Below are 14010 nucleotides of genomic sequence, written 5' to 3' on the forward strand. Positions count from 1 at the left end.
TGGGAGAAGTTGCTCTTGAAGGAAGTTTTGATACCATTCTTTATTCATGGCTGTGTTTTTGGGCAGAATTGTGAGAGAGCCCACTCCCTTGGATGAAAAGCAACCCCACACATGGATGGTCTCAGGATGCTTCACTGTTGGCACGACACAGGACTCATGGTAGCGTTCACCTTTTCTTCTCCGGACTATCGATTTTCCAGATGTTCCAAACAGTCAGAAGGGGGGTTCATCAGTGAAAATAACTTTGCATCAGTCTTCTGCTGTCCAATCCTTGTACTTCCTGCAGAATTTCATTCTGTCCTTGATGTTTTTCTTGGAGAGAAGTGGCTTCTTTGCTGCCCTTCTTGACACCAGGCCATTGTCCAATAGTCTTCGCCTCACTGTGCGTGCAGATGCACTCACACCAACCGGCTGCCAATATTGAGCTCTGCACTGGTGGTGACACAATTCCGTAGCTGACTCCTCAGAAGGAGACGGTCCTGGCGCTAGCTGGACACTCTGGGACGTCCTGAAGACTTCTTCACTGCAGTTGAACCTCTCTCCTTGAAATTCTATTTGATCCGGTAAATGGTTCTTTCGGGTGCAATATTCTTTGCAGCAAATTTCTTGCATGTGAGGCCATTTTGATGCAATGCGATGATGGCTGCACGTCTTTCATTAGAGGTAACCATTTCCAACAAGAACACAATGATTGGAAGGAATTCTTCCCTCTTTTTATAGCAATCAGTCTGTTCTTATAATCCAATCAGAATGATAGAGTGATGTCACCTGACTAGTACTCGTTCACACTTTCCCAGGTGCTGCTGATATGATTAGTGAAATGATGTTAGCTGGTCATTTTGTGCCAGGGCCAAAAAACTGTGAAATTTGTGTTTTTGTGATAGTAAATTTTTTTTGGCCAATGAAGCTTTTTGCAATTATTTAAAATGCATCTGATCACTCTGCACAATAATCTAGAAACAATGTGAATTAATATCACAACAACTGAAGCAGAAAACTTTGCGAAACACAAAATTGATGTCACTGCCAATACTTTTGGCCACGGCTGTACAGCAGAGGGTTAATGTAGGGGAAAGAGAGCAGGACATACTGTACAATTGATTACAGCAGGAACCTTTGTACATTTTGTTGTACTTCCATATGATTGCTTCACCATTCTGCTTTCAGAAAGGCACATCAGAAGCACTATTAGGTTACAATTTGCATCATATTGTTACGGGAGAAATATGTAATTACATGCTGCACCACAAGATAAATGCACATTGACAATTACGGTAATACAAAGATGATTTGTATGATTGATGTTGATTCATTCTGATTATACTTTTGTTAAACATTTATAGATAAAATATATTTTAGTATTAGAACTATAGTATAGTTCCGTAATATCTGCATTGATGTAGCTAATGAGAGATTCACCGGTATACATATGATATATAACATGAAATGTCCAAGATGAAAAATTGTCAGCTTTATTATGAACAACATTCAAGAGTTTAACAAGTTATACACCTGCTAGAATGATTTGTTTTACGTTTATTTACACATATGTCTGAGATCTCGGAATGCTGACAGCAGAGACTACTTTTCAGAAATCAACAACATCCATTTTTAACCGACTAATTTTGAGTAAACATCTGGTCTGATATGATTCAGATGGTAACTTATTACATACTAAATCTGATGATGTCAAATGTAAAAATCGGAGGATCTGGTTTCGGAGGCAGTGCAGACTTTAGCTTTCTTTTTTGAGCCTGACAGGAGTAGGAGCATTTTCCTCTGCTGTGTATCTATTATGGCAATGTCAAAAATATTATGTACAAATTTAAAATGATACAGAATAATACATTTAAATCTTTAGTTACAAGTACAGTTATGAGCATTATGACGATTGTGATATTGTACAACTTACCATCATTGCGATACTATTTGTTGGAAAAGTGTCGAATACTTTGTACAGAACACTGAACTGGTTAAAAGAACTGAAGGAAATGATAGATGTGCCACACTTAGTAGCCGTAAAAAATAAGACAATTAAAATAAAAGAAGTTTCCAAAAATAAAATCTTATTAAAACTAAATATACACATGTGCAAATGACTTGGCATAGACAGAGACAGGGAAATAGGGGGAGCCCCATTTAAAAACAGTCCGTAGCACATAATGGAGCATGTTGATGAGAATCGGTGACATTAACATCCATACAAATCCACACGTAATTCACTGACAAATTCTCCTCAGTTTCCTCTATATGCAACTTAGTCTTTTTTTAAATTATTAGCAATATAATATATTTTCTTGCACTTTCTTATTTCACATTTTCTTTTGTCCATATTGACAATTGGAGGTGATGTTGCACCGTTTTTTCACAGCGTGCATCTTTAGTCCTTATCAGTACGACAGCAGGGGAAAGAGGCGGGATTTCCCGTTCTGACTGACCAAAGGCAGATTAGCAGGAGTTTAAATGGCATGTCTTCAACACCTTCCCAGAGTAGACTGGTTCACTGTGGTGAAACTTAAGGGTGAATTTGATTGGTTGAGTTCTGGCTGTAGTGGTTTTATTCCAAGGTGTTGAGGGGGCGTGGCTTTACCGGGTCAAGGACAGTACATGACCCGGTACCCAGCCCTCTGCAGCAGGTGATTGGCTGTTTGCTGGTCGATAAACCAAGCGCATGTTCTGCTGATTAGATGCCAGGATCTGCACCTTCTCACCAACCACCACACATATCTCGTCCTCCTTTACAGCATTGTAGTCCTGCGTCACGAGCACCGATGACAAGCCGTTACACTCCCCCTCGTCCAGCTCCTAGAGGACAAAAAAAGCCCCACACTTGTATAAAACACTTGCAAATGATGCAAAACACAAGAATTAACAACATTATCATCAAGAATATGGTTAAAGTGACATGAAATGGAACAACATGATCACATGGGAGGTTGGCGAGTGTGATTTGGCGGTTGCATTTTTCCCTCTAACATTACTTTTAACTCCACTGATGGTTGGGTTTAGGTTTAGGGTTTGGGTACAGTTTACAAAAATATGCATTCCTTCTTACTGTATTACAGCCAGTGGCATCTCTGCTCTGGGGCAAGGCAATTGGGGCTAAGCCCCACCAGAGGTGGCGCAGTTGTGCAAAACGTGTGGCATAATCATACATTTATTTAAAGCAATAATATATGTTACGCATCTTAAACTTGTTTTATGTCCATTATACAAGAAAAAAGTAGAAATTCTTTTGAGAATTTTTTTCTTTCCCCTTTTTCTCCCAATTTGGCATGCCCAATTCCCAATGTGCATTTAAGTCCTTGTGGTTGTGTAGTGATTCGCCTCAATCTGAGTGGCGGAGGACGAATCCCAGCTGCCTTCACGTCTGAGACCGTCAACCTGCGCATCTCATCATGTGGCATGTGCCATGGAGACATAACACGTGTAGAGGCTTAACGCCATCCACCGAGGCATCCACGCTCAACTCATCAAGTGCCCCACCGAGAACTAACCACATTATAGCGACCACGAGGAGGTTACATCATGTGACTCTAACCTCTCTAGCAACCGGGCCAATTTGGTTGCTTAGGAGACCTGGCTGGAGTCACTGAGCATGCCCTGGGATTCGAACTAGCGAACTCCAGGGGTGGTAGCCAGCGCCTTTAACGTTTAACTTTAATGTTATGCACATGTGCAATGAGCCTTTAATGATGGCCCGAGGGGCTCGTTTGCCTTTGCACCTGAGTCAATCAAAAGCTTTGATCATATGTCAAGCTGTTGACACGAGCCTCGGAAATAACCGCTCTTGAGTGCAGACCTGCATAGTGAACGTCATTGGTAAGTTTTAAAAGCGTATTTTATTCGAATATGTTGCTGATTGGATTAGTTAAAGCACACCACTCATCATTCAATGAATTGTATGCCATTGCTTTGAGGAGTTGTGTTGTTGATGCATTGATTTATATTAGATTACAATAACTGCTATATATTGAGAGTCTGTTCATTTTTATTAGTTGTTCATACGAGGTAATATGCACAGCCTTTGACAATTTGCCCATTTATGGTTTTCTTTACTGTCACTTGAGCTTTTTGACAAGGATGTGCATGTTTTAGTGGTGTTTTGTGCTGAGATTAAATTATTAGGGATGTTTGTGTTTGCCATCAGGTTGCGCTAGAAAAACAATCTTTTTCTTTCACTCTCTGTAAAATTGCATGATCTATTTTTATCCGTCATACTTGTCTTCATTTTATACTTAAGTACTAGAACTACATTCAGGGGCGTATCATCAATTAGAATGGCATACACATGACAGTAGGCTTAAATGATAGATTTGTTTACTCAACATGCTTAAGAGTCGTTAAACCAAGATGTTCTAGGGTGAACATTCTACCTGTCAATCAACCGCTGTGCTAAAACAAGCTTTTTAAACTTTGCCGGTTAAAGTGCAAACATGCAGTTTAAAAAACTTTTTTGTTGCCCCTGATTTGAACATTAAGAGCCACATCTCTAAAGCTCAGTTAATACTGCACTTAAATAACTGACAATTCTGCTCTGATGTGCTCTATTATCATGCATTAACACAATGACGCAACACACAATTGATGTATGCAGTCATGAATCAGTGACCCTGTTGGCCTCTACTCAAACTATAAACACAAAAGAGACAGACAATACCAGGTGTTAATGTTGATACGCTTCTTAACGCATCTTAATACCAGGGAATAAACAGAGTAAACATACAGCAGGAATGTGAGACAGAGAGTAAAGTTAAAACTGATGCACTAGGTATGCCCATCCCATATGCCCAACAACACTTAACGCTTTGGCCACTGGGGGGAGTGTTTCACATTTCGGTAAGCACAGACCGATTTTACCAAAAGAAAAGTCATCCTTCTGACTGTTTCCGAATTCACAATGAGATCAGTCTAAACAGAATGCACAACCAATTTTACTTCTGTAATCTGATGGATTTCAGAGTGAAATCAAATCAATACACTTTTATTAAAGAGTACTAGGGCAGTACATTTTAAATGTTAATTTAATGCAATTAATCATATAAAAAATAACAAGAGAGAATTAACACATTAAATATTTATTTAGTTCAATTATTAATATATATATATATATATATATATATATATATATATATATATATATATATATACACACATATATATATATAATTATTCCTCATTTCGTACTAAGAAATATTTGCTCTCGAAGCAATTCAAGCTTGTATCATCTCAATTTAAAGCTCGTTTCTGAGTGTCTGTAGTTGTCCACCTACAGGACACAGACTGGTGTTCATCAACAGCTTGACAGAGCACAATAAATACAGAATGGATAACTAACTACTTTTAACTTAATGAATTGTGCACAACTAGACCTACAGGTTTTGAACATATGTTCTTCTCTATATGGCTGTACACTGTTGAAAGGCTAATCAGGACAAAGGTTCACATGGACACAAGTCTGTTCCTCACTCTCTCTGCCTGCGCCACTGTGCCAACCTTGACCTGGCACTGGCATTGGAAATAAATAGCTCAGAGTGAAAGCTTAGCTTTGAGACATTTAAAAATAAAAAAGTAGCAAGCAGCTCCTCCAGTCTGGTATTCAATTACAGTCTGATTTATTAGGACCACAGAAAGCAGGGTGTACCAAGGCCAAGATAAAAAAAATCACCAGAGAAAGAGAGTGAGAGAATGTGGGGAAAAGAAATAGAACAAGAAAGACAGAATGCAAGGAAACAGAACAGAAGAAAGAGACCCTGCAGAGACCAGAATTAGGTACAGAACACAGGGAGAGCTGGGAAAACTAGGCCATTGCCCCTCACTAAGGATAACTAGCAGGCGCCTCTCCTCCCCTCAAAGACAATTAGAGGAGAACTTCACAGCCCTGCAGCACGGGAAAAATTCAGTTCAGTAAGGATACACATCCACAGACAGCAGCGACTGGCATAGTGTGAACTAATTTGGTTTAATTACATTTATCTGTCCTAGATGAGATGCTAATTAAACCGGTCTGGGCAAATGATTGATTTGAGATCCCATAATTCTAACTACACAATGCTATTGATATAATTGGCCTTTTGCTTTTAGTCACAGGTTTTTAGGGAGCTTTCACACTTGGTAAAATAAAAATATTTTTTATGCCTAACAATTGATATATTTTGTAAGTAGCCATGTATTAATGCAGATGAATCCTTTTAGTGTGATACAAGACCACTCCAGGTTCTGTAACAGTATGTGTGTATGTGACATCTGCACAATCATTTGATTGGAGTGGATTGAATCTGTTTGGCAAACACGCTCACCTCCTCTGCATGCTTGTTGGATTTGTGGGCGGGGCTGCCATTTGGGGCGGTGTTCGGTTTGAGGGGGGTGGAGGGGTGAGAAGACAAGGAACGGCTGCTATTGGAAAACTGTCTGGTCAGAGAACCTCCACTTTCCTTCTTCTGATACTCCTGTGGGTTCTGGAGAGCTGATCAGGAAGATACGAAAGAAGATTAAGAAAACCAAGAATTCTTTACAATAAAAATATGATCTGAGAAGAATTCAAAACGGCACAAAAATGTCTGTTTATCAGCCAAAAGCTGAAAATACCAAATCTACAATCCCTCCATCCATATTACAATCTCATCAGTCGGTCAATCCATCTATACATCTATTCATCCACATTTCTTACAAACTCATCCATGCATCCATCCACATAACTTACAGGAACATCCATCCATTCATATTACTTATAAACTCATCAAACCATCTCTATTACTTACATAATCATCCATCCATCCATCCTCATCAATCCATCTGCATTACTTGCATTATCATCCATCCATCCATCCATCCATCCATCCATCCATCCATCCATCCATATAACTTACAGAATCATCCATCCACATTATATACACATACATCCATCCATCCATCCATCCATCCACATAACTCCATCCATCCACAAACTCATCCATAAATCTACATTACTTACATAACCATCCATCCATCCATCTTACAGAATCCTCCATCCATATTACTTACAAACCCTTCAATCCATCTGCATTACTTGCAAACCCATCCATCCATCCATCCATCCATCCATCCATCCATCCATCCACAAACTCATCCATACATCTACATTACTTGCATAACCATTCATCCATCCATCTTACAGAATCTTCCATCCATATTACTTACAAACCCTTCAATCCATCTGCATTACTTACAAACCCTTCCATCCATCCATCCATCCATCCATCCATCCATCCATCCACAAACTCATCCATAAATCTACATTACTTACATAACCATCCATCCATCCATCATACAGAATCCTCCATCCATATTACTTACAAATCCATCCATCCATCCATCCATCAATCCTCTCACCCGTTAGGAAGTTCATCTGCATGTCCAGTAGTCCTCTGATACTTTGCACCCACTCTTTCTTGATGTCGATGTTAGCAGCCTGTAGTGTTAACCGTTCAGATGAGCCGCGACATAATAACACAAACTTACAGGGATCACTGTCCACATGCTCCTCCATGCTAAGGTAGCTCACCTGCACAGGTAAACACATTACAAACACTGCACCTTTACTATGCATAAAATAAAAAAGACTCTATGGAGCAACTACACTATAAGTGTACCTTGATGCCCTTTTTAAACTGGTACCCCGGTGTTGAGGACCCTTTACGCAGAAGCTCGCTGAAGATGACGATCTGTTCGAAGAGAAAGACTCTGCGCTCTTTACTGCGAGACAGAACACCACTGTCCTGCTCTGTCACGAAGAATGTGTCCTGCTGCAATAACTTTCCCTGAGCTACAAGCTTCCCCTACACAGAGAAACATAATAGAGGGTTATGAATATTGTTAACACTCTGTTATGCAATGCTGATGCAATGTAGAAATCCATGCACTGATACATACATTATTTGATTGTGTTTGTGCCTACACCCTGATATTTCTCCCTCATGTAGAACTGTATGGGGTAAATATACTTTACAGTTGCCCAACTCATGTGTGCTGTATTTTAGCCAAACAAACAAACAAACAAACAAACAAACAAACAAACAAACAAACAAACAAACATATAACAAGACTAGAATAAGACTATTGTTTGTTTGTTTGTTTTAGTCTTATTCACTAATTGCCCATCTAGTTTACGTTCCTTTATATGTAAATAAGGCTTATTATAAGTAAAAAAGAGAAAAAGCAGGTGTACTACAAAGGTAGCAAAAAAGTATAGCCACTGGTGCTCACTGGAAAAAGGGGAAACAAAAATGTTTGAAAAAAGAGAAAAATGCAAGGCATTCACGTGGTATGAATTAAAAAGCCTTTATTTAATCGGGCTACAACATCTAAAATGGCCAAAGTGTTTCAGCTAAGAAAGCCTTCATCAGGGTACATTTCAGGGTATTTCCCAGTATAAAGATGCACAATATATACAGTTCATCTGGAAAGTATTCACAGCGCTTCACTTTTTCCACATTTTGTTATGTTACAGCCTTATTCCAAAATTTATTAAATTCATTATTTTCCTCAATTCAAACAAACAATACCCCATAATGACAACGTGAAAGAAGTTTGTTTGAAATCTTTGCAAATTTATTACAAATAAAAAATGAAATGTACATAAGTATTCACAGCCTTTGCCACAGCACTCAAAATTGAGCTCAGGTGCATCCTGTTTCCATCCTTGAGATGTTTCTACAACTTGATTGGAGTACACTTGTGGTAAATTCAGTTGATTGGACATGATTTGGAAAGGCACACCCCTGTCTATATTATGTCCCACAGTTAACAGTGCATGTCAGAGCACAAACCAAGCCATGAAGTCCAAGGAATTGTCTGTAGAACTCTGAGACAGGATTGTATCGAGGCACCGATCTGGGGAAGGGTACAGAAACATTTCTGCAGCATTGAAGGTCCAAATGAGCACAGTGGCCTCCATCATCTGTAAATGGAAGAAGTTTGGAGCCACAAGGACTCTTCCTAGAGCTGGCTGCCCGGCCAAACTGAGTGATCGGGGTGAAGGGCCTCAGTCAGGGAGGTAACCAAGAACCCGATGGTAACTCTGACAGAGTTCCAGCGTTTCTCTGTGGAGAGAGGAGAACCTTCCAGAAGAACAACCATCTCTGCAGCACTCCACCAATCAGGCCTGTATGGTAGAGTGGCCAGACGGAAGCCACTCCTCCGTAAAAGGCACATGACAGCCCGCCTGGAGTTTGCCAAAAGGCACCTGAAGGACTCTCAGACCATGAGAAACAAAATTCTCTGGTCTGATGAAACAAAATTGGACTCTTTGGCCTGAATGGCAAGCGTCATGTCTGGAGGAAACCAGGCACCGCTCATCAACTGGCCAATACCATCCCTACAGTGAAGCATGGTGGTGGCAGCATCAGCGGCAGGAACTGGGAGACTATTCAGGATTGAGGGAAAGATGAATGCAGCAATGTACAGAGACATCCTTGATGAAAACCTGCTCCAGAGTGCTCTGGACCTCAGACTGGGGTGAAGGTTCATCTTCCAACGGGATAACTCTGTGAATGTCCTTGTGTGGCTCAGCCAGAGCACAGACTTGAACCCGATTGATCATCTCTGGAGAGATCTGAAAATGGCTGTGCACCGACGCTCTCATCCAACCTGATGGAGCTTGAGAGATCCTGCAAAGAAGAATGGGAGAAACTGCCCAAAAATAGGTGTGCCAAGCTTGTAGCATCATATACAAAAAGACTTGAGGCTGTAATTGGTGCCAAAGGTGCTTCAACAAAGTATTGAGAAAGGCTGTGATTTATTTGTATTTTTCTTCAGTTTAAAAAAAAAAAAAAACTTCTTTCACATTATCTTTATGGGGTATTGTTTGTTTGAATTGAGGAAAATAATGAATTTAATAAATTTTGGAATAAGGCTGTAACATAAAATGTGGAAAAAGTGAAGCGCTGTGAATACTTTCCAGATGCACTGTAGTGTTGGCCATCAGTGAAAACATCAACAGCTGATCAACAAGTTGGAGTGGCTCACAAACTAGCTGTAAGTTTGCCAAATGTTCAGATGAAGTAAAAATGAACCAACAGATAGTACACTTAAAACAACAACAAAACACACACACACGTTAATTCATAGAAATATTTATAAGAACCTACAAAAAGGTTCGATTTCTTCATTAACATCAGGTAACGTAGTGGCATGGAGAGGCCACTCATCGAAGTAGACATTTTAATCTATTACCACCTCTTATTGAACATGGGATAGATTCTATTCCTGTCACTTGAAGGGAGCTGTCACTGCAATGGCCACCTTCCTTATAATGCTTTGCCATTAGGTCTACCAAATTGGAAGTATGAATGGCATATTTGTGTTCAGCCACTCTCATTTTGAGCTTCCTTTTTCTTCGACCAATGTAAAAATGGCCACTTTCACAGTTCATTTTATAGACAACATGGGAAGAGTTACAATTGATAAAAAACTTAAGAATTTGGCATATTATATTTGAGAAAACATCAGTAAATGTTTTTGTTTTAACCATGGTACTGCAGTGATTGCCTTCCCAACAACTATGATTGCCTGCTGAGGGCCTCAACCATGTTCTCTTTTCAGGAGCAGGGAAATGGCTATAAACAACCGTATCCCTAATAGTAGGTGCATGTCTGTAACTAACAGATGTCATTTCCTGGAAGACAGCACAGAGAGCACTATCACTGTTGAAAATATTCCAATTACATTTAATGATTTTAGGCTGTCACTAAGTGCAACCAAGGCGGATGGAAGCTGTTGGCTCTGAGGACATTGCGGTCCATTGGTTTTCTGAAAATCGAGGTATGTATATCACCATAAGATTTCTGATTATTTTACTCATTGACTGAGAAAATGTATCTCCGTCAATGTGTATTCCAAGCACAGTTTCAAATTATCGTTGATATCATTTAACAAATTCATGAAAAGTATGAAGTTCTTTTTCTGAACCTGACCAAATAAAAAAAGACACCAATACATATCTGCCCCACCATGCAATCTTATCAGGGAAGGGGTTGACTGAGGAATAAATAAACCTCTCTTCCCACAATCCTAAAAACAAGTTTGCATAATCTGGTGCAAAACAAGCACCCATAGCCGTGCCCTTTACTTGTTTGTTAACTGGTTTTGAAATAAAAACACATTGTTCTTAAGGGTCCACTCAGTTAATTGTAACAAAGCTGTAGGTGGCATATTTTCAGAAGGTCTACTGCTCAAGATGTGTTCAGAGGCTTCAAGACTGTCTGCATAGTAAGTATTAGTATACAAAGATTATACGTCCATTGTGACTAAGAAATAAGATCCTATATTCTTAATGTCATTAATTTTATTCAGCACGTAAGTGCTATCTTGAATAAAGGATCGAAGACCAAGCACAAAGGGTTGCAGAATGCTGGATCTGCTGAATTTGTGTGAGGTTGGTTTATTACATCTATTTAAATGAGATATGTGCATATTTGTAGATATATGCATATTTGTAGATATGTGCATATTTGTAGATATATGCATATTTGTAGATATGTGCATATTTGTAGATATGTGCATATTTGTAGATATATGCATATTTGTAGATATGTGCATATTTGCATATGGTATATGATATTAAATTTATTGATATTTGCCCTTTTTTATTAGACATGAATGAAACGTAGCACTTTAACATTATGAGCTAAACGTGTCTACCACGGCTCTGATATACGGACCATTTAAATGAGACTGTGTTGCACACCAGTCTATTATTGTAGTAACACGATGGCACGTAACAACAAAACAAACTGTGACTGGACGTTTACATGACTCAGTTGCTTCACATTCTCCGCACCCACAAGAAACAGATTGGCCAAACAGGATTTTTGGGCCTTGGCGATGTATTGGTCAACCACTAGTTTTACGTGTACTATCTGTTGGTTAATTTTTACTTTGTCAACCTTACAGCTAGTTTGTGAGTGTCAGGAGGAGGAGGAGGAGGAGGAGGGCGGGACCGGGCCGTGAGGACACGTGGCCGGCCCTGAATCGGGCTAATGAGCCGGGAGGGGGAACGCGTTTGTGCCTCTGTGTCTTTATGTTTTATGTTGTTTTAAGTTCATTTATATAATTAAACTTTACATTGACTGTTCAGCCGGTTCCCACCTCCTCCTTGCCCATCCCTTACCCCATTACACTGAACCACTCCCACTTGTTGATCAGCTGTTAATGTTTTCACTGATGGCCAAGACTATATATTGTGCCTCTTTGTACTGGGGAATTGTATCCTGATGAAGGCTTTCTTAGCCGATAAGCATTGGCCGTTTTAGATGTTGTAGCCCGGTTAATTAAAGGCTTTTTAATTCATACCACATGAGTGCCTTGGAATTTTCTCTTTTTTCAAGGCTTATTAAATATTGTCTTACTCGCAAAACTTAGCGCTATTAGCCTGGAATAGATAACAGAGTGCTATTACCTCCCACAGAAAGCAGGTGGAAAACAGAATTTTATTAAAAAGAGATGTTAGTGTATATTTTCTGGCATGGCAGAAGAAACTCATCAAATGATCAGAGAAAGTGCTAAAATCAGGCATATATTCAGATGTGTGCTGTAGTAAAGCACAGTTTCTACAAGGAGCCAATTCATCTTTTTCCTTTCCGTCATACATTTCCTCTTACTGTTGCTAAAGCCTAGATTCAATCCCAAAGTTTGTAGTCTAGACAGTGAGTGTAAACAGCCCCAAGCTGTTGCTACAATTCCAGTATAGGCACAGTATTCGATTACAATATTTCATTCTTAAGTTGCCCAGAAATCTTTATTTGTCAGTGTAAATTAACAGCTACTACTACTGCAGTAACCAACTATGACTCACCTTGCAGCATTTGTAATTATAATAATTAGAATTCCAACAAAATAATTTGCAGTTTAGTTACTTCCTTATGAAAACTTAAACTTTTCATAAAGTGTCTCTGTTGTTGTTTTTGAAATGATGTCAGCGAAAGGTATTTATCTATTTTTACCTCGTAGCCCTGCAGTCGTCCCAGATTCATCATGTCGTTACATTGTTTGGGCACCAGGAACATCAGATCAACTGCTTTCTGTAAGAGGCAAGGCACAGACCAGCAGTGTCACTACATGACAGGACATTAAGGATAGAAGTATATTGTAAATATAGAATTGATACAAACTCATATAGAATTGCTTTAGGCCACTTACCTCTATCTCTTTACAGTCCAATCCTGCCTTAGAGCTGTACTTCAAAAAGTCCTTCAAGATACAATGCAAACATACAGGAATAGAGACCACATTAAAATAGCATAATAATCTGCCCATGTTGTGATAAAAGCAATTAAAAGAGTGTTAATTTGCCATAGTAATCATAACTACTGTGGTGCTTGCCCATTCAAAACTTGCCGCCATGATATTGTGGGTATACCAGGGCGTTGCTATGTGGTTGCTCGGGTGTTCTGGCTGGTTGCTAGGGCATGGCTAAGTGTTTTCTACTGTGCTCTGGGTGGTTCTTTAAAACTCAAATTCAAAAGAGCCCATCTCAAGTTTCAATGATATTCTCATCCCAGATGCATCTTGGGTCCCTCCTTCATGATAAGAGTCAACACCCTCCCAACCAATATTTTACATTATGGGGCATACTGTGTATTTACCCCCTTGATTTAAAATATTGGCATTTATAACCTTAGGGAGCATATTTATTTCAGACCATTTTAAAAAACTGTCTCATCCGTTTATGCCAACTATGTTAATTTTGATGAAAAATTCTCAAGATTGAGAATGTATTAGCTCAACATCAATATATGCCATAATAGTATGTATAACTAAGACTAAAATAGAATATTGAGAACTATTTTTGATGTTGCAAATAAAACAAATCAACAATTCATTTTGAGGGCATTTTTTGACCCCACATTTTGAATATCGTGGGCATTTATGTCATATTTGGTGGCATTTTTGCCCATCCATCCATTCATCCATCCATCCATCAATAATAACAATCATTTCTGACCCTTATGCATTGTTGACTTTAAATAATTC

At 39.1% G+C, this 14010-nt stretch overlaps 1 protein-coding gene across 1 annotated transcript in view; it reads right to left on the bottom strand.

Moving 5' to 3' along the window:
- Positions 1-1456: 1456 nt before the first annotated feature.
- kalrnb (kalirin RhoGEF kinase b) overlaps positions 1457-14010 on the bottom strand; it is a 119057-nt gene continuing 106503 nt past the window's right edge. Inside the window, 6 exon segments of the mRNA XM_052140801.1 lie at positions 1457-2805; positions 6300-6466; positions 7372-7543; positions 7632-7817; positions 12981-13058; positions 13177-13227. Coding sequence (XP_051996761.1) covers positions 2587-2805; positions 6300-6466; positions 7372-7543; positions 7632-7817; positions 12981-13058; positions 13177-13227 — 873 coding nt within the window. The 3' untranslated portion in view covers positions 1457-2586.

This window comes from Xyrauchen texanus, chromosome 13, assembly GCF_025860055.1.
Source record: "Xyrauchen texanus isolate HMW12.3.18 chromosome 13, RBS_HiC_50CHRs, whole genome shotgun sequence".
Taxonomy (NCBI): Eukaryota; Metazoa; Chordata; class Actinopteri; order Cypriniformes; family Catostomidae; genus Xyrauchen; species Xyrauchen texanus.